The sequence below is a fragment of the Nannobrachium achirus genome, assembly GCF_963921795.1.
Source record: "Nannobrachium achirus genome assembly, chromosome: 11".
Lineage (NCBI taxonomy): Eukaryota > Metazoa > Chordata > Actinopteri > Myctophiformes > Myctophidae > Nannobrachium > Nannobrachium achirus.
The window spans coordinates 44,638,444-44,660,288 of record NC_137820.1 but is presented as its reverse complement, the minus strand read 5'-3'; the positions used below and the strand labels follow the sequence as shown (position 1 = coordinate 44,660,288).

Below are 21,845 nucleotides of genomic sequence, written 5' to 3'. Positions count from 1 at the left end.
CCAACTCTCTCTCTCTCATCTTTCCAACTGCCCAAAGGAATAACTTTATACGTAGCAGTAGCAAGGGGCTGGTTTACCTTTTACTCTTGGAAATAACTTATCGTTGTGCAACAGGCTTATTGAGTTATGGCCTCTCCTACCTTTGAACTTCTCTTCAAGGTGACCAGACGTCCTGAAAAACGTCGGGAGAGTCCCTAATTATGAGCTGTCCCTAAAGCTTCATTTATTCTCTCATGTAAATAGCAGATCTATAAACTCACAACGTGTAGGATCTGCAATGCGTTTTTGAGCTTGTAGATTGGCTATTTTCGGCCTGCAAACACGACCAAGTACAGCATAGAATGGGCACAGTACCAACAGCTGACAGCTGTGTCGTGGTTGTTGCAGGGTTAATGGTAATCACACCTGGCAATGTGTGATTATTATACAGTATTATATCGTTGTTGTCGGGTGGAAACCTTGTATGTCCAATACCGTTTGTTTTGTATTTATCATTTAAAAAATGATTTAAACTAGTGAAAACAGCCGATCTACACACAACGCCTCGCACCGCAAGGCGTTGTGTGCTTGTAGATCTGCTGTTTTGCAACAGCCTTGCATGGTGAAGCAGGGCTTTACTTTGCGAAAAAATGTACAAATTTGAAACTTGGAGATACAAGGTTTCTGCCCGACAGTGACGATATGGTGCTCAGTGAAGTGTGTTTAGTGCTGAATGTCATCCCATCAGGTAGTGACTGTGGTCCGTGTGAAAATCCTGGAAAGTGGAGATATTTGACTAAATACATGTTTCCTTACTACATGACAAGAGATGAACGCCTGCCTGTCACTGACTAATTAATGATTGCGTGACTACACAGAGCATGACCAATAGAATGCTGCGTAGGGTGAATCGCCCCCATCATGGAATATGAGAGTGTTCTATTAGAGGAGGAAAAAATCCTAAAAAAGAGCCTTAGTTTTTGAGGTACCCCTACCCGGGGTAGAACAAAACGCGACATAGTTTTTTCATATCTTTAGGATGTCCCCTTCATGAAATGGATTGTCCCAAGTTTTACTTTGACTGCAAAAGTCATGAAATTGATCCATGAAGGGACTCATCACATAGGCAAAAAAACGCCTATCCTGAAAGATGGAGTTCCAAGTCAATCCTTTGTCATTTTCTACCTGCAGGTTGTTTTTACCTCATACTTGCACAGATGGTCCACAGGTAGTGTCCTTACATCCCAGAACAATCAGAATGCAAAAATATGGTTCTGTTTTGAATCTGCAGCCTTTTATATAAGGACTTTCTATAGGCGGAAATTACATTTCTAAGGAATGTTCCCCTGTAAGTCTGGTGATAATCTTCTATAAGGGGTAGAACAAAACGCGACATAGTTTTTTCATATCTTTAGGATGTCCCCTTCATGAAATGCACTGTCCCGAGTTTTACTTTTACTGCCAAAGTCATGAAATTGTTCCATGAAGGGACTCACCACATACTGTAGGCAAAAATCGCCTACCCTGACAGATGGGGTTCCAATTCAATCCTTTGTTATTTTCTACCTGCGGGTTGCTTTTACCTCATACTTGCACAGATGGTCTACAAGTAGTGTCCTTACATCCCAGAACAATCAGAATGCAAAAATATGGTTCTGTTTTGAATCTGCAGCCTTTAATATAAGGACTTTCTATAGGCGGAAATGACATTCCTAAGGAAGAATCCCCTGTGATCCTGGAGATAATCTTCTATAAGGGGTAGTACAAACCCTGACAGTGTTTTTACTTGTCCTCTTCATGAAATGGATGGTCAGTAGTTTTACTTTTACTGCAGAAGTCATGAAATTGATCCATAAAGGTACCCACCATAAAAAAGCCTACCCTGAAAGATGGAGTTCCAAGTCAATCCTTTGTCATTTTCTACCTGCTGGTTGTTTCATCTCATATTGCACAGATGGTCTACAGGTAGTGTCCCTACATCCCAAGGGGGAGGCTCTCTCCATTCCGACATGTCGCCACTCCGAAATGGACTTCTTATTGTCGGAGTGGCGACACTCCCATGGGCCTAAGGTTTAGGGTTAGGGGTAGAGATAGGGTTAGTGTCGGAATGCAGACATGTCGGAAAGGAGACATGTCGGAGTGGAGAGATGCACCCATCCCAAGGCCTAATTCTCTTCACCTCAAAAGCAGCAAACATATTGTTCTATAAGCAGTCTATGGTATTATTAAATGCAGTACATTATATATGTAAGCCTATATTCAGTAGAATACACTACACTTTGTGCGCCATTCTTAATGCCAAATAATCAGCAGCCTTTTCTCATTTTCATTTATTTCTTTTTCAATCAACAACTATTTTGAGCAGTGTAAGGGAGACTGACCAATGTTTGATTATTTGGCATGCAGTAAGCCAAAGATTCTCAGATCCTGAAGTTCATGAATGTGCTTCGCCAGCTTGTTGAAAGCTGTATTATTGCTTATTCTGAACAGGCTGCTTGTTGCATTGCATCCAGTCAATGCGTGCCATGCTGGAAGACTCTCACACAAAGCCACTCCCAATGTATTTGTAATATCAGACATTGGGATGTATCGTTGTCTATCCCATGACCAGCATGCATGAAAATGGCAGCTATTCCAAGGAGTTGTTGACTGACATAGTAGGCGAGCAACACAAGTATATCCACAGTACTGTACATATAAATTAGGTCAGGGTCTGAGAACCTTTGGCTTGACAGATAGTCTACCAGAGGCTTCAGGATGTTCAAGACAATATGCCCTCACTCTCTATGGCCTAAAAAAGAAGGCAAAGGGCCAGGTGTGTTCTAGTCTTGATGAGCTCCGTTGTATTCTTGCATCAACGACAGACATGCCAGTCTCACACCTGCCTCCCACTGAGGATATTTTTGAATGTTCAACAGGCTATGTACCAAACTGGTACACAGTATATGGTGCCACAATCATGTCCCCAAACCCCTTTTGTGGAATCCAGTTGGGAAGGGTTGGATGCTAAAGGATACATCACTAAAGCCTGTCCTGTTCAAAAAATAGCCTGCACCAAGCAGTAAGAGACCTCACCCAACTCTACTGCTATGATAAGGATTGTTGCAGTCAAAGTAGTACGTGCCTCAATGTCTCTCTGTGGGATTGTGTTGTACATAATATTGCTCCTGTATTTACAGTACATTGCCTGTAAACTAAAATAAACAAGAAATGACACAATCCTTTTATACCAGCTTGTGCCTTGTGGACCAGCCTTGACTGTAGAGCATTGTAGTGGCCCTTGGTTGTAATCCACTGGGAACTGAATTCCTTCTTACCGTTTATATTATAATAATATATACCATCATACCATATTTATTACCATAACATAAATAGTAAGATTGAATTCAATTAATCCATTGACCAGCCATTGACCAATAGATACACAGCCGATTACGTCACGAACAAACTCCTGACAAAATGATGTCTGAATTTGGGAGATCACAGCTTTGTATCCATTGACCAGCTTTGCAAATTGGTCAGTCCCCCTCACACTCAAATTAATTGTTGATATGAAAATATTGAAAAAGAAATAAACGAAATAAATTAAAATGAGAAAAAGCTGCTGTTTGATTATTTGGCATGCAGTAAGAATGGCACACATATATAGAAAAACTCCTGATTCACAATACAAGCATATTATGACATTCTTCTGGTTTATTTTGGTTGTTGGTGTATTCCCTATTGACAATCTGAATGGAGTTTGTTAATTTGTATTGATAATGAGCACCTTATCGATCCTGCTTATTGACCCATGGGCTTTTATCGAGCCCACTGTTGAGCGCTTTATAATATTTTGTGGGAAGATGTGAGATGTGAGATTCTGAACAGAACTGGTATCGTTTTGCATTGGCCAGTTGTTGTGAGTCTGAGTTTGTCTATGAGGATGAGAATTGACAAAAGTAAAAAATATTGTCATTTAATATCTTTAGAAAATCATTCATTAGTGTGCAGTAAGTGTTAAATGGCTATATATTATGAATAGTACTGTAACAATGTATTAATCGCCTCTTGTCTTGATTATTTAAACATGATGTCATGGGCCGCTATGCTTAATAACAAGCTTGATAAGCCCAAAGCTTATTGATACCAGGATATCAAGTTTGTAGTAGGCCCTTGTTTCCAGCTCCTTCCCTACCAGTAAGTGGAAATGGTGTATGATTAACTTGTGGGGATATTTCTGCCCTTTCTTGGTAAATCACTTTTTTGCATTCTGATTATTTTGGGATTTAAGGACGCTACCTGTAGACCATCTGTGCAAGAATGAGGTAAAAACAACCAGCAATAGAAAATTACAAAGGATTGACTTGGAACTCCATCTTTCAGGGTAGGCATATTTTTTGCCTATGTGGTGAGTCCCTTCATGGATCAATTTCATGACTTTTGCAGTAAAAGCAAAACTACTGACCATCCATTTCATGAAGAGGACAAGTAAAAGTTATGAAAAAACTTTGTCATAGTTTGTACTACCCCTTATAGAAGGATTACAGGGGAATTTTCCTTAGGAATGTCATTTCCGCCTATAGAAGGTCCTTATATAAAAGGCAGCAGATTCAAAACAGAACCATATTTTTGCATTCTGATTGTTCTGGGATGTAAGGACACTACCTGTAGACCTTCTGTGCAAGTATGAGGTGAAAACAACCTGCAGGTAGAAAATGACAAAGGTTTGACTTGGAACTCCATCTTTCAGGATAGGCGTTTTTTTGCTTATGTGGTGAGTCCCTTCATGGATCAATTTCATGACTTTTGCAGTAAAAGCAAAACTCGGGACAATCCATTTCATGAAAGGGACATCCTAAAGATATGAAAAAACTATGTCGCGTTTTGTTCTACCCCGGGTAGGGGTATGGTCAACTTCTGGCCTATTTTTTCCTCTACTATATGGCTGTATAATCCAATTCATACAATGTATGGAATATACAGTATCAGCCATTCTAGGGCTACAGTATAGAATATACAGTATCAGCCATTCTAGGGCTACAGGCGTGTACACAACACATGCTCTTTTTTTCTGTCTGTCTGTCTGTCTGTCTGTCTGTCTGTCTGTCTGTCTGTCTGTCCCAAAATGGTGAACTCCTTGAGGGAATTTCATGACATTTGGCACAAGCAGGTTTAGTTCAAAGGTCATTACATTCCTTCACTATATCATCCTATGAAATGAAAAAACTGTCAGTCTGTCTGTCTGTCTGTCTGTCTGTCTGTCCTCCTCAGTGGGTTTAGCGACCGGGCTAAACCTGCATACTGGCATTACCCATTGCCCATTATGAGGAAGCTGTTTAACTTTTCCCACATGTAAGTGGTTTATTTGCATTTTCGCCACGGGCTATAGGATCTGTAATCGCATGCTTGGTCCCATAGCCCAGACAGATGGTGGGTGGAAAACTCACGGGAGAAGTGCCAGGGTTAATTGAACGGCAGGTGTTTCCTATTGTTTAATTGTGCTCTCCTCTATACATATTACACGCACGCACACACGCACACGCACACGCACACAGCCAGCAGAGAAAACCACCAGAGAGAGAGAGAGAGAGAGAGAGAGAGAGAGACAGAGAGAGAGAGAGAGAGAGGGAGAGAGAGTGAGAGACAGAGAGAGAGAGGACGAGAAAAAACATTGTATATAGGCCTATCCCTGCTTTGCCTACACGTAACCTTGATGCATGAAAACGGTTACACTCTTTTCACCTGTACATATTTTGTTCCGATTGTATTGTATTGTATTGTATTGTATTGTATTGTATTGTATTGTATTGTGTACACTTCTGCTTTGGCAATGTAAACATATGTTTTCTCATGCCAATAAAGCCTTTGAATTGAATTGAATTGAGAGAGAGAGAGAGAGAGAGAGAGAGAGAGAGAGAGAGAGAGAGAGAGAGAGAGATATGGCTCAACATGCATAGTACTTTGATTTAAACAGCAAACAATAGACCTACTGTAGCAAGGCTATTGTTGTTCATACATGGGTGTTTTATCAATAAAGGGCAGAGCTTTAATTACAAAATGGTCTGATCAATTCGGCATGCTAGTGACATGCTAGCGCACCGTGTGTGTGCTCAGTGTAGTGAGTGGGCGGTGACGTTGTAGAGTGCACTAAGTGTGGCTTATTTACGAAGTTAAGGAACAGCGCTTTTTCAGTCTGAACCCTGAAGGAAAACACTCAAGGAAAAGCAGCAGTTGCTATAAACGTAACGTTGCTATTGAAAGGTAATTTAATTCATAACATTGGCCAACCTGCTGTTAGTTTACACGTTGTTGATGCATGTTACAATAAAGCCCAAATTTGGACCTATCAAGCCGCAAATGGTGCATTTTGTTATCATTCCTACGCCATATTGAGAAGCGCTCAAGACACCGCCATGAAAATCAACCAATCAATCATCGCACTGAGTGCACCGAATAAACGAACAATCAACATGGCACACCAGTGCGTAGAGTGCGCATTTCCGAACGCACCCATAATGTATGTAAGAGGGAGAGGGTGGGGTGGTGGGGGGGAAAGGTTGAGAGAAGCACTGATTCATACAGTTACAGTATGTGGCTCATTGCATTTCCCACCTTCATGAGGGTATGGACTAGTCTAGTACTATTATGAGTCTGGACAAGCCTCATTCCCGGCCGTTTCTCATCTATTGGCATCAAAATGTACTTACCAAAAGTAAAAGTACATGTTTGCAAATAGCAGATCTACAAGTACACAACGCGTCGTGATGCAACACGTTGTGAGCTTGTAGATCGTCTATTTTCAAACAGCCTGGGTATAAAATAGGGCTAAATTGGTTTATGTATGTTACAGTATATAATATTATAATGTATATCTGCAAAGTAACTAGTAACGTAAAGTAAAGTTCTCAAATAAATGTAGTGGAGTAAAAGTACATTATTTGGATCCGAGATGTAGTGGAGTAAAAGTATTGGAAATTGGAAATACTCAAGTAAAATACAAATACCACAAAATTGTACTTAAGTACAGTACTTATCTACTGAGTTACTTTACACCACTAAGCCTGGTTATGACCTAAAGCAGAGCGTGTCTATCTGTCTATAGCAGTGGTTCTCAAACATGTTTTGGCTCCGGGCACCACCGCTGTAAACAACTAGGGCTGCAAGCGAACCTTCGGGGATTCGAACGTTCGTTCATTACGTTGGCAATCGAAGTTCGAAATTAATGGGTTCAGGTTTTTTTCTTTTTTTTTTCTTCTTTTTTTTACACGAAAAATAATTATCAGAATGTCATAGGCCTATTCAGAATATCACAGTAGTAGAGATAGCCAAATACGAAATAAGTTAGGCCTACCGGTAAACAATAACAGTTAATAGTGACAGCTTGGAGCGATCAAGGACCGTCCTCCGCTCCAATTCCGCTCCTGTTTGGGGCCGCGAACCATTACAGCGCCTCGCTGACACACGCTTGTTGACAGTAAGAGTGAGAGCAGCTGAGCTGGGCAGAGACAGACGTGTGTGTGCTCTGAACAGCGAACACCCAGCCATCCACGCACCCAAAGATTAAACAGCCTTTCTCCTAAGCATGAGCAAAGATGGATTTCATTGCAACCCCCTAAAGGATCTATAATGCGATTTGATTTCTGGGGTTGTTACATCGAGACCAGTTTAGCCCGAACGCTACGCGCTCCGACGCAGTCACCAAGTCTAATCATCATCCGTGCAACTCCGCTATACATTGAGCCTGTTCGTCAACAAACTGCGCAACATTTTCTCCGATTGGGTTGGATTTTCCAAGTGTTAGCCTAGGTGTTAATGCGGCCACGCATCCACGCGTTTTCAATGGATAAAAGCGCATTTAAAACATTTCCTACACTGTTTTAGCTGGTTAAAGGTACAGTACGTTCGATGGTTCGAACGTTCGAACGTTCGGTTTTTATTCAATTGAACGAACCATCTAAGGTTCGATGGTCCGTTCGGAAAATCCCCCCGAAGTTCGAATCCCTAAAACAGGGCTAGATTACAGCCCTATAAACAACCTTTTGATCCATAGCACCCCTGAATCACATTACGGTACGTACTTTTGTAAATCTTTCCCCCTAAGATACAGTTTGTCTTGAGAAATGTCCGAATGTCCGTTCCCATTATAGGATGTGTTTCTACTTGACGTTTAACCCCAGTATCCCAGTCTGAGTGGAAACATTTGCCAAAAATCTACAATCATCTACAAGCTCACAGCGCGCCGTGAGCTTGTGGATCTTCTATGTTTGGCAAAGAGATTTGGTGTAGACTGAAAAAGAGCGCGCCAACTCAGGTCTGTTTTACCAAGTCAAACATGATCAAAGTATTCTGCGGCACCCCTGAACATGCATCAAGGCACTCTAAGGCACTTTGAGAAACCCTGGTCTATAGGGCGGGACTTCCGTCGTATGCACTTCCCCCTGGAAACGGTCTTGTGCAACCAATCACAACATGGGTGTCATGAACAGGGAACGTAATCATGTCTCAGAGATCTGTAAAGCCTCGATCAGCCTAACTTCCTTGGGCGGTATTTCCACTAAATTCCAATACTCCCGTTTAGACACTCAACCGGCTAGGTCTCGCCCAGTAGAGTCTGGAGTCTGGACAGACACAAATGTTAAGTGCAACTGGTTGGCAGAGGCAGACAACCGCGATACTGTATTTCTAGTTGATTTCTATAGCCTTGTGTAGATGAAGATAGCAGGAGTTGCAGCCGTGAAGACAGGGGTAAGTGCCGATAGTCATAGAGAAGATAGTCTCGGCTGGCCAGACTGTTGCCTCGCACAATATTCAAATGCTTCCAGTCATACAGTCGGGAGCACAGAATAATCTGATCATGAGATCAATCACTTCCATTTCATCTTTACAGTCGCACAAATCTGTATTCTAATATAAATCTAAATCATCTAAGCATATCGTCATTGTCGGTGAAAACCCTATATGTCCAAAACCGTTAGTTTTGCATTTTTCATTTAAAAAATGATTTAAACTAGTGAAAACAGCCGATCTATGCGAAAGAACATACAAATTTGAAACTTGGAGATACGAGGTTTCCACCCGACAATGACAATATGTAGCTTGCTGCTCAGAAGAAAATAATAATCTGGAGGTGTAGTTCCAGACTCACCACCATACTGATAATTAATACTAATATAATTATAAAACAAAATAATAGCTGAACATGATTACACAGAATACACACTGTATGCACACCACAGTGACTGTGTATTTTTTCCCATTTGACATTTGACTTAATGAATGCAAATGTAATAGTTTTGACTTTCATGCGGTGTTCAGCGTGAGACGAGTTCACCAGCACACGCTCGCCCCGGCACAGCTGCATGACACTGTTTACACAGGAAATGTTTAAAATATTAAAGTTCAGCAAACATGCAGTGTTTTGGAAGTAATGAGAACATGGACACTTGGATTTACTCTGTGGTGAGTTTTATAAACAGAATTCTGATAGAGGTTTGCTGTTTTCTTCTGTTACTTTCTTCAGTTCATCAGGTATTCTCTTTGTTTTTTTGTGTTCTTCCTTCACCATGAAGGAATGCTACAAAAACCAAAATGTTCCATGAATTCAAGGTTTCACAGAGTGAGTGAGTAATTGATTGAAATAAAGCCATTTTGGGAGGGTGAAGTATTACTTTATGTGTGGCTGTGGGTTTTTATAAATATTTGACCAATGAAGAGTATTAACAAACTATAGCAGTGCTCTTCCGAGCACAGGTCTCCACCAGGCCAGGTGTCCTGGTGGCGCTATAATCTTAGACCTTTCATGGCAGTCGGACTGCATGCATGATTTGAGGCATTGTGTTCTTTTTTCCTTTTCCTGAAAAATAACGGTTTTGGACATACAAGGTTTCCAACAGGCTGTACACTCTGAGACTTGATGGCTGTATGGTTTTAAGCCAGTGCTTCCCAAGCTTTTTAATTTCAAGGACCCCCGGTTTGATATATATATAAATCCATAGACCGCCATAACTCTGACAGTGAACGAATTGACCCATAAGGGTCCATTTGTACACTGTCAGAGTTACAGTACAGCCCCATAAGGGTCCATTTGTTTCCTAACCATCAATCATTTAGCTGGGGGCCACCTAACCCTCAAGGACCACTGAGGGTCCCCGCACCCCACTTTGAGAACCACTGTTTTAAGCTAGCGATCGTGCTCTAAAATTGGTGTTACAGGTTCAGTGCAGGTCAGCATTTCAGTATGGACTAAATGGTCAATTTCGAACGACGCATGGCACTAGAGTATGTGTCTCATGACGTTCTGACTTTTTGAGCATTCATACTGGCCTCAGGGAGTGCTGATATGTTTGAATAGCAGAGCGTTCCTACTTGGATGCACGAGTCTCCAAGGTATAGGTCTTGTTATCCCAGTCGTCAGGATCAGGGGCGTACACCTTCCCCAGCGCCGCAGTGGCCAGCCGTCCTGTTCAAGGTAAAACACACGCGCACACACACACACACACACACACACGCACACACACACACGCGCACACACACGCACACACACGCACACACACGCACACACACACACGCACACGCACGCACACACACACCTGAGTATAAAATATAGCGAAAATCTCTAACCCCAACCAATAAACCCTCCAAACGCCTAATCCTAACCCTAAACCCAGCCTGTATGTTCCTAAATGTAGCAAATCATACTTCACCTTAAAAACAACAATGTCTCTGGTGAGGACCAGGAAAATGGTTTTCACAAATGTCCATTTCTCTAATTCTACTATATCAAGTAGTATCAAGTAGGGGGGGGGGGGAGCCAGCACACAATAAATGTCCTTTTCATGGATTTCAACCTAAAACGTCTTCCTAACAGGTCTTTTCTATAAGCTGAGGAAGACCTGTTAGGTTGACACGCGTCCGTTGCTCTGTCCGTGGAGAAGTAAATGAAACTCTGAAAACTACATTTATAGGGCATACTTTAGCAGTGGGAGTTTTTGTAATTTGTAATTTTTGTAAATCTCTATGGGAAAAATGAACGGCCGATTGGCACCAGAAAACCACACCCACTGCTATGCCCTATTGGGGTCTTCAATGTTCTCAGGCCAAGGACCCCTTAACTGAGAGAGAGATTAAGCCGGGACCCCCTCTACATATTATATAAATGCGTTATGCAGATTTTGTTTGACAACACTGTCATCAGTCTATGTTGGATTCGTATTAATGTTTTTTCAGACATTTAGCCACTTAAATCGTCAATACTTAGTAAACTTGACCTTTCACTCTGTACTTGGTATGCTCTTTTTTACCTCTACAACAAACCCCTTTGTTGAAAATAGCCGATCTACAAGCTCTCAACGCCTCGCGCTGCTTGTAGATCTGCTATTTTTACGCTAAAGTTCTCCTCAGAATAGGGATGCAAGGGTTCAAGGGTTTTTCATTGAAAATAATTATCCTATCACACAAGGATTTGGTGGCCCCCCTGTAGTAACTCTGAGGACCCCCTAGGGGTCCCGGACCCCCTGTTGAAGACCCCCGCCCTATTGTGTGCTGGCTGTTTTCTCAGTTTCATGATGCTGTTGAGCCATGCAGCACCTTTGTTTAATCTGGAGTGTAGGCGGGCATTCTGCTTTGCAGCGCTTCCTCTACTTCTACTCTAGCATACCTGTACGAACGTTCGGCCCTCACAAGTATAGCAACACGCTGCGCACCCAAAGAAAGACACATCCTTTCCCATACGAAATTCCGCTGATGGCAACATTTATCTTTCAGCCACTTCAGTGTTTTTTTTCCCCCTTATCTTGCATTCTCACGTTCTGTTCTAGTTATTACTGTACCTTGGTTGGAGCCTCCCGCCGCCTGAGTGGAACAGACTCTCTGCTCCACTTCACAGAGCGTGGGGGCTTAAGGAAGTCGGCCTATCTCTGACTCTATGGATTATGTTATTATCGACCCACTGTGCCAGAATACGGCAGCTGGGTAAACAACAGCAGCCCGGATGAGTCACGGTTGCCGGTGTTTACCACAATTACCCAAAAAAACTGCGCCGTGTGGCACGACCGCGCAATCAAAACGCTAACGAGCCCAAAACACCTGACCGGCTTACCCTGAGGGCGATACGCACGCCAAAAAAAGAAAAGAAAGTCGTAAACAACCCATGGTGCTCGTTATAATGTTCAGTTCAATTATCTTTTAGGGCGATAGGCAGGGTTTTTTGGCAACTTCTGCAGAGGGCTACGGAGAAGATGGCACACGTACACAAGCATTAGCATAAGAAAACTTTGATACTTTATAATGGGGGAGGCCGATTATGAATTCGACACGATGCTGCTGCACAGGATGAAAACTTTTCCTCCCACAGCGATGCCATTAATCCCATAACACCCTCCCAACCCCTCCCACCTCCCACGCCCTCGCTCCTTCATGGTCTGTCAGCGGTGCAGAGCCTCGTCGCAGGAAGAAAAGCAGACGGGGTGTAATAATAGTGCTGTGGTTTTCCCAGTGCAGTCACTATAGAATAACATAGTGTACAGAAGACCTGACGTCAGAGCCATGCTCCGTGGCCCACGGGAACATGATTATCTTCTCTTTCTAAACCCATGTTTGACCGTTTTTAAACTCATATGAGAACTGTGTTCGAAAACAAAGAACAAAAAAAACCAGACTCTGTGTCGTTTATGATAGCGTTTCTGTCAGGGCAGACTCTCCATATTTTAAGTGACGTCCATAGAAGGAAGCATTAGCTCAGTCCGTTGTTCTCCCCAGGTTGGCAGAGGGAGTGTAGCGCCAGGGTTACCAGACATTCACTCTAACCTAACGCGGACAGTTTAGTGTAGGCAGATGGGCGGGCGCGGCGAGTCTCTCCGCAAGTCTCCAACCAATAGCATGTGTTCTCCTCCCCCCACCCCCCTCTGCTCCTCTGCTCAGCGCAGAGAACGCTGCTGCGTCATGACGTCAACGAATTCGGTGCGACGCTCTCTGCACTCTGATTGGTTAGGGAAATTCGACACTTCCTACAACAGTGATCATAACGCGATCGCCCAGGCTTCTTTTTCTTCCGATCGCCAAAAGAAGACTGGGTTTCCGAGGCTACCGGACAATTGACATGGGGTGAGAAAAATCGTGGAATAAAAAATTAAAAAATATGAGCAAGTAGGGCGTTAAAGGAGCTATAGTCAACTTTTTCATTGTAGGTGTACATCCTAGTCTACAGACTAGGATGTAAACAAAGTACGGGCCCTGTAAATGTAAACAAAGGGCCAAAATGATTATTTTATCATTATTTTACGCTTTTTGTGGTCATTTTTTAATTGAAACACATATATGAAGCTTATTTTTTTATAAAATATTTTCGAAACATTATTTTTATTTTAGCATCCGTTTTTCAAGAAAAAGTTGACTATAGCTCCTTTAATTTACAAAAATAAAAAAGAAATATAGCTGCAAGCAGCGATAAAGTGGCCAAGGCAGAAAAAGCAGGAAAGCAAAAAGGCATCAAGGGAACGCAAAGAAGACATCAAAGAAAAACTAGAAGCAGTGTTCTTCCGAACAGGACTCCGGCAGGTCAGGTAGGTTTTTTTTGGCCTAGTGGTGACTCTATAATAGGCCAAAGTGAATGTTAACATCAACTCAACCCGATGTGGGGTTTGAACCGACAACCATCCGTATACCAGGCACAGGCACTGACCACTACACTACGGCAGTCACACATAATGGACCTGTCATTTAAAAAAGAAAAAGAAAAGAAAAAAGAAAAATTTTCAAGTAATGTACTTGACGCCTTCTTTCAAAATGATATAGCGCCCCCCTTTGGCCAATTGGGGTAAGATTGGTTTCAGTGATATTTGGACTTACCCTCTACAGTAGTTCATCATGAAAATGTTACTTTGCATGTATGTTTTAGAGGCAGAAGAATAATTTGCATAAAACTTGCAATATTCATTGAATTATTAAAAAAGCATGTTTAAATTTAAAAAAAATCCGATCTGACAGATCTTTAGATATTGGTCCAAAGTTCATGTAAAAAAAGTTCCGTGCACGTGACGCAAAAGTTCCGGAATAAAAGCGAGTTTAAGTGTTTTACAAACTGCTCAAAATGGCAGAAAATCTAAGGACGGAGCGTACTTAACAAAGACACGGATGGCTTCCGCTTGAGTCAAGGCACGCGTGTAACCAAGTTGCATGTCTTTAAACAAAATGAGGCATGACTTATGCCCCTTTAAAGTTTGAGTTTTCAAACGCTTCGTATAGCGCCCCCCTTTGGCCAATTCGAGTAAGATTGCTTTCAGTGATATTTGGACTAACCCTCGACATATTTGCCAAATGCCATGAACGTGTCACTTTGCATGTATGATTTAGAGGCAGAAGAATAATTTGCATAAAACTGCAACATTGAGTGAATTATTAAAAAATAATGTTTCGCTTTAAAAGAAATCCGGCCGCTGTGCGATGACCGCATTGGTCCAAAGTTCATGTAAAAAAAGGTTTTGCGCACGTTACGCGAAAATCCCAGGAGGAGATAGATTTTGACTGTTTTTCATATAATTCAAAATTGTGGGAGAAGTAAAGGTCAGAGGTCAAAAGTCAGAGCATAAAAGTTGTTTGGCATGAGGAGACGCATAAGTGTATACAGGTTTCATTGCTGTACCTGAAACAGGGCATGAGCTACACCAGTTCAAAGTTGGCATTGTTCAAAGGCTTCCTACAGCGCCACCCTTTGGCCGATTGTTGCGAGCTTCGCGTTTTAGCCATTTGGCATAGTCCTCTGCCATACTGCCGAGTTTCGTAAAAAGCGACTGCACGATCTAGCCGCTAGAGAAAAAGTGGCGGAAGAAGGAGATGAAGTCCAATAACAATGAGTGGCCAAGGCATTGCCACTTCGTGGCCTTGGCCACTAATTAGAATAATGGACATACTGTCTGAGGTTTCTGCCCGACAGCAAATGATTCCTCAGCAGTGTGTGTTATTATTTATTTTGATTGATCAACCACCTCAGCAGCCTCACCTTTGCGGCTGTGGACATACACGTCTTTCTCCCCCGCCTGGTGAGCGTTGTCGTTCTGGTCCCCGATGGTGATGGTGAGCGTGCTGGTGACCGTCATGGGCGGGCGGCCGCTGTCGCTGAGGACCAGCGGCAGGTGGAACTCCCTCTGTCTCTCCCTGTCGAACCTCCTCAGGGCCGTCAGCGTGGCCGAGCCGTTCCCATGGTCCCGCAGGTGGAAGTCTGCAAGGAGAGGTAGCCAGCACACTCCTTCTCAAACTATGACATTTGAAGGTCTACCCTTAACTTTGACAGTGACAAAGTTACAGACTTAGACTCCCATAAAGGAATGTAGAGAGTCCCTGAAATCTACTTTGATAACCACTGAGCTAGAACTAGAACCAAATAACCAAAACTGCAATAGATTTGTTATTTGTTATTTAACTGGCATGAAACGAGAGACTCTTGCACACCTACAAAAGCGACAGGTGCGTCGAGGAGAGACCAAACAATGGTTCGGTAAACGGAATAAGAAAGAACTCCACGCACACCGTCTTCAAAGGCAAAAAAGTGGAAGGGCCTGATGAAGGTCTGCTGTAAATAAGACCGAAACATTGTGATTCCCTATTAAATCCCCTTTTTTGCATTTGAAGACGGTGTGAGCTATAGCTAAGCTATCACCTTTTTAGGTGAAAACAAGTGGAGGCCATCATAGTCACGGTGAAGTGGAGTAAAGTAAAAGTATTGGAAATACTCTAATAAAGTACCTAATTGTACTTGATACAGACTACAGTACTCAAGTAAATGTACTTAGTTACTTTACAACACTGCCTCTGGTTCATATGCGCAACCCCCGCCCACTTCCTGAAGCATGGAATTTGGGCAGCAATGGTAGCCGGCTGGCCGTGTATCATTTAATGGTAAAACAATATGGTGGACATGGCAGTGGTTGTTATGTTGTGCTTCAAGTGACATTCGAGACGCTTCATGTAAGCTACTATTTTATTTCGCCTGTTTCTTCCGTTCCGTCTTCCGTGTCTCTTCTCCCAAGAGAATCCCAGAGGCCAGAGCCACGCTCTATCTTCTCTCTCTCTCAGGCCCGCTGCGCTGTTTCATAAACTGCCAATGAAAGCAAGAGGAGCAAGAGGACCGCCCACCCAGCTTCAAGACCAATGAGTGAACAGGGTGAAACGGGGTTCTGACGGATAGTAAAAACAGGGAATATGTGTTTGCGGGGTTTGCAGTGATAGCTCTACATAGCGGCTAACGACGTGATGTTGTAGTTTTCTGACTTAAGAAAACTACACCGCGGTGATAGCTTATTATACCCCACCTTGGACTATGATTGACCCTTAAGAACCATGGGAGTGCGGTGGAGACAGTGTATAAGGACCTTGGGAGTGCGGTGGAGACAGTGTATAAGGACCTTGGGAGTGCGGTGGAGACAGTGTATAAGGACCTTGGGAGTGAGGTGGAGACAGTGTATAAGGACCTTGGGAGTGAGGTGGAGACAGTGTATAAGGACCTTGGGAGTGAGGTGGAGACAGTGTATAAGGACCTTGGGAGTGTGGTGGAGACAGTGTATAAGGACCTTGGGAGTGTGGTGGAGACAGACAGTGTATAAGGACCTTGGGAGTGCGGTGGAGACAGACAGTGTATAAGGACCTTGGGAGTGCGGTGGAGACAGTGTATAAGGACCTTGGGAGTGCGGTGGAGACAGTGTATAAGGACCTTGGGAGTGTGGTGGAGACAGTGTATAAGGACCTTGAGAGTGTGGTGGAGACAGTGTATAAGGACCTTGGGAGTGTGGTGGAGACAGTGTATAAGGACCTTGGGAGTGTGGTGGAGACAGACAGTGTATAAGGACCTTGGGAGTGCGGTGGAGACAGTGTACAAGGACCTTGGGAGTGCGGTGGAGACAGTGTACAAGGACCTTGGGAGTGCGGTGGAGACAGTGTACAAGGACCTTGGGAGTGCGGTGGAGACAGTGTATAAGAACCATGGGAGTGCGGTGGAGACAGTGTATAAGGACCTTGGGAGTGCGGTGGAGACAGGGCCAGGGAGAAGGGAGGCCCGTGCTCGGGGGAGTCTCTGTCCACAACGTGCAGCAGGGTGGAGGTCTGGTTGAGCTGCACCACGTGGGGTGCTGGGCTGTTCTCCCACAGCACGGGGGAGTACGGAGCCTCCAGCTCGGGGCCGTTGTCGTTCACGTCCAGCAGCAGCAGGTGTAGCGTGACGCTGCCGCTCAGGGCCGGCGTGCCGCGGTCCACAGCCACGATCACCAGCTCGTACCTGCAGGTTTGTTGTTACCATTAGGGATGGGACGATAAGCGATATTATCGTTTATCGTGATAAAAAACACTCAGGATAATCGTATTGTGGCGATTTAATTTATCGTGATATCGTCCTCCATCACGCACTGGGATCAATTCACCTTTTATTTGCAGAGCTGCATATCCGGTACTAATTAAACCCTCTATAATTGGTAAAAGGTACTTACAGTATAATATACAGACTTGATACGGTCTTTTTTTCACTCTATATCAAATGTCTTTGCCAAAACATTTCCGATCTACAAGCTCACAACGTGGAGCGTTGTGCCGCCCCAGGATAATGGATTTTGATTATCGCGATAATATCGTAAATCGCGATTTCTTTTTTCACAATTATTGTGATATGAAATGTTCATATCGTCTCATCCCTAGTCACCAACACCACCATGTTTTAGTTTTGACGAGTAACTATTGTATAAGAATGTTTGCGATCGACAATTGAATTGCGTTTTTGACATTGGAACATATGAATGCAAATTGCATTTGTGTTTGTCTTTTATGGCTTTGTGAACACAAAGAACAGGACAATGACTAGTATCAATATACACAATACATAATGTACTACAGCCAAAACAGGACTTGCATTTAACCATTTTATACTTTAGAAAATGTCCCAAAATAGCCAAAGTAAAAAATAAATAAATGAATAGTGAAAGTAGACAATCTACAAGCTTCGCGATGCGGAATGTTGTGAGCTTGTAGAGCGGCTATTTTAGCAATTTATACATATACAAAATAATTGCAATAATCTCCGATCAGGCGATTATGTAATAATAATGACAGGCTTACTACTCATACCCTGTCAAGGTCTCGCGGTCGAGGGGCCTGGCGACCGTAACCACGCCGGCTCGGTTGACAGTAAAGTGTCCGTAGGGGTCGGACTCGGGCGAGACGCTGTACAGGACGTCACCGTTCAGCCCCGCGTCCGAGTCGCTGGCCACCACCTGTAGAGGGGCAACAGTTAAACCAATCAATTTGATTGATCATTAATAATAATGGATAATTGATTTGAATTAAAAACTATGGACTTTGGGGAAATAAAATGTAAAGGTAGGGAAAGTGACATTTTTAGTTTTTTGTTAGAAATGTAAAGCACTATACTGAAAGTAATCATTGCTATAGAGTGTTTGTTCAGTCACACTTCAGAGTTTTTGAGTGTTCCAGTTCCAATTTCTTTGTGTCATTAATTTCACTTGTTCACTTTTCACTTTCACTGTACTGATGAAATCTTATGATGATTGAATAAAATTGGTCTGGAAAAAAAGCCTTTTCTGTTTAATAAAGAGCTGCAGAGAGACTCAGGGATAGAACACTATGTACAGTTAGCAATCAGTGCTACCAGAATATGATAGTAGTTATTTAATTTTTACCAGAGAAAATCACTTGCCCTACCTTTAAATGTTCTGTTTTTTCTTGACTATGAAAAAAGCAAAAATAGCCGATCTACAATTTCACAATAACTTTGTCCATGTGATGCATTGTGAGCTTGTAGATCTGCTATTTTTGCTATTTTCGTGCAACATCATTATAGAACGGTTAAGTATGAAATAGGGCTAAATCAAACTAATCGATTTAGTCAATTATAGGCTAGAAATGTTCACAGCGACTCGTCGATAAAAAATGAACCTCCTTTGTAAGCACCTGGATGACACTGGTCCCCACAGCCACGTCCTCGGGCAGAGGGGGCAGCAGGTGGGAGGCGGGGGTGAAGACGGGGGCGTTGTCGTTGTCGTCCTCCACCAGCACCACACAGTGGATGAGGCTGGAGAAGTCCGAGTCCTCCACCCTGATGGAGAGGTTGAAGCGCTGCTCGCCCGCCTTCTCGTAGTCCAGCTTCTTCTTCAGCCTCAGGGTGGCGCTCTGCTCTGTCCGGTGCTTGGACATGTAGAACCTCTGCTCGGGGTCACCTGCAGGGGGCGCAGCAGTTAATCGGCACTCATCTATTTAATCGATTATAACAATTAACAATCGATGATGGGTCATAAAACATTTCCGATAATCAATAACTTTTACAAAATAATTGATTGATAATCGAGCCCTATTTTGAGCATGTCATTATAAGCACTATTTTCAATGTTCTTGCATCACACTGTTGTGCGACGGGTGCGTGTTATTGTTCCGTTTCGCATTCTTCCGTCGTTGCGTTCGTCTGACTCTCGACATTACTAACCCTATCCATAACAGCATGCATAGCCACGTAGTCGGATTAACGAGACGTCGGATTGACACGTGCACCCCTTGTGTGACAAAGTTTGACATAATGCTTAAATGGGTTAACGTATTCGCTGATATATCGGTATATATTAAAAAAAATGCTTCTCGATTATCCAAATAATTGCAAAATGTAATGGATTAAGGTTCTCAAACCTTTTTAGGCCGTGACCCCCAAAATAAACATATTTGAACTGGGGACCCCCACCCTGACAAGCACTTGGAATTGTAGGTATTACATTTAATGTGACTCGGTTCCACAGATAAATATTGTGAAAATAGCAGATCTACATGCTCACAATGCCTCGCAACACGAGGCGTTGTGAGAATGTAGATCGGCTATTTTCACAATGTTCGCCTCTTGCTTACTTAATATTTGACAGTTTGTCCAGTTTGGTATTAAAACGGTCTTGAAAGTCCTTAAATTGTCACTTTATAAATGTGCCGATAACCTGTAACACTTATACTCTGTGTTGGTTTAAATGACATTAAGCTAATCATCTGGGGACCCCAGAAAATAATTTGGAGACCCCACTTGGGGTCCCGAGTCCCGACCCCAAGTTTGAGAACCACTGGATTAAACAATCTCTGTCTCAGACTGTCGGTGGTCGTCACCTGCCACCACAGAGAAGGCCAGCTGTCCGTAGGCGCCGCTGTCCAGATCCACGGCGCTCAGCTCCAGGATGGGGGTGTCGGGGAGGTCGCTCTCGGACACGCGGGCCCCGCACCACTCCTCTCGGAACCTGGGCACGTGGTCGTTGATGTCCGTCACCACCACCGTGGCGGTGGCCGTGCCCGTCATGCCCCCGCCGTCCTGGGCCTCCACCACCAGCCGATGGCTCTCCGCCACCTCCCGGTCCAGGCCCTCCGCAGCCACCGATATGGTGCCCGTGCTGGCGTCGATGTTGAACAGTCCTGCGTCGCCCTCTGCGCTGCGGGCGTTCTCCGTGATGCGGTAGGTGAGGATGGCGTTCTGGCCGACCGCCGCGTCGTCCAGGTCCACCGCTGTCAGTTTACAGTGCAGGCATTTAGCTCTCATACAGAGTGACTTAATAGTGTTTATCGAACACTAGTTAATGAACAAAGAAAATCAAGTGTGCAGAAAGAACTGTGCAGGGCCTCAAAGAGGCTAGGACACCAGGTAAATAATGAACCTAGCATTTGTCTAAACATGGAACCATAGGATACCAGGGAGTCAATGAACTGATCTCTGTCTATCTGTCTAAATTACATGGAACTAATAGCAGGAAATCAATGAACATAGCATACAGTAGGTCTATGGAACTATAAGATACAGTACCAGGTAATCAATGGACCTAGCATGTGTCTAAACATTCAACAGGGGGTCTGGGACCCCTAGGGGGTCCTCAAAGTTACTACCGGTGCTCCGCCAAATCTGACTAGCCACTTGAACCCTTGCATCACTAATCTGAGGGGAACATTAACCAAAAATAGCAGATCTACAAGCACACAATGCCTCGTGCTGTGAGGTGTAGTGAGCAGGTAGATTGGCTATTTTGGCAAAGAGGTTTGGTGTAGATGGAGGAAAAAGCAGGCTGAGAACAGAGTGAAAGGTCAAGTTTACGAAGTATTGACGGTTTAAGTGGTTAAATGTCTGAAAGGTCTATGAAGCTATGAAATATGTGAAAAAGTCTCTCATCTCTCTCTCTGCTATATGGGGTCTTTGGGATTGAAAAACGGAAGGCGTCTAAATGACAGGCTGCCGTTACCCGTCATCTCCATGACGAAGGTCCCAGGAGGGGAGTCCTCAGCCACGCTGCCGTGACACCCGTCTGGCACGCAGGGGAAGGCGGGCGCGTTGTCGTTGATGTCCCACACGTTGATGATGACGTCGGTGAAGCCGGTGAGCCCGTCGCCCTCCTCGTCGGTGGCCATGACCACGAAGCGCCAGACGGCGCGCTCCTCGCGGTCCATGGTCCGCTGGGCGTACATCTCCCCGCTCAGGTCGTTGATCATGAACTGGGACTCAGCGCCCTGGCCGTGGATGGAGTAGCGGATGGCGCCCTGGTCGGCGTCCTTGTCTGGGTCGGTGGCGGTCACCTGCAGGGATGAAATCGTCAAACCTCATCTTAGAAATGCCACAGCTTTCCCAGGTATTTCGCCAGGGGGGACAGGGTTTTGAGGTTGATGGTTTAGGCATTATTTCTGTGAGGTTAGGGTTGTGCATAGTGTTTGTGATATAATAACAACAACATGACATTGACTTCAGTAAAATTATGCATAAAACCTAACCTTATGCATAAGAGAAAATGTGAGAAAATAAAATTTAAAGTAACATCGGAATTTATCCCTAAATGAGATTCGAACCGGCGAAACAGTGGGAACGTCAGACTAAATGTATTTGTATG

General features: G+C 43.7%; 1 protein-coding gene across 2 annotated transcripts in view; it reads right to left on the bottom strand.

Annotated features, from left to right (window-relative positions):
- LOC308294749 (neural-cadherin-like) overlaps nucleotides 1–21,845 on the bottom strand; it is a 209,214-nt gene that overhangs the window by 78,907 nt on the left and 108,462 nt on the right. The window contains exons 17-24 of one of the 2 annotated variants that reach the window (XM_080737570.1): nucleotides 21,207–21,537; nucleotides 20,092–20,481; nucleotides 18,907–19,172; nucleotides 18,064–18,209; nucleotides 16,965–17,224; nucleotides 16,491–16,523; nucleotides 14,957–15,175; nucleotides 10,327–10,420 (exon numbers count right to left, since the gene is read on the bottom strand). In XM_080737570.1, the coding sequence (XP_080593696.1) occupies nucleotides 10,327–10,420; nucleotides 14,957–15,175; nucleotides 16,491–16,523; nucleotides 16,965–17,224; nucleotides 18,064–18,209; nucleotides 18,907–19,172; nucleotides 20,092–20,481; nucleotides 21,207–21,537 (1,739 nt within the window). The remainder of the gene's footprint in view (nucleotides 1–10,326; nucleotides 10,421–14,956; nucleotides 15,176–16,490; nucleotides 16,524–16,964; nucleotides 17,225–18,063; nucleotides 18,210–18,906; nucleotides 19,173–20,091; nucleotides 20,482–21,206; nucleotides 21,538–21,845) is intronic. The other variant, XM_080737571.1, reaches the window with a different exon arrangement.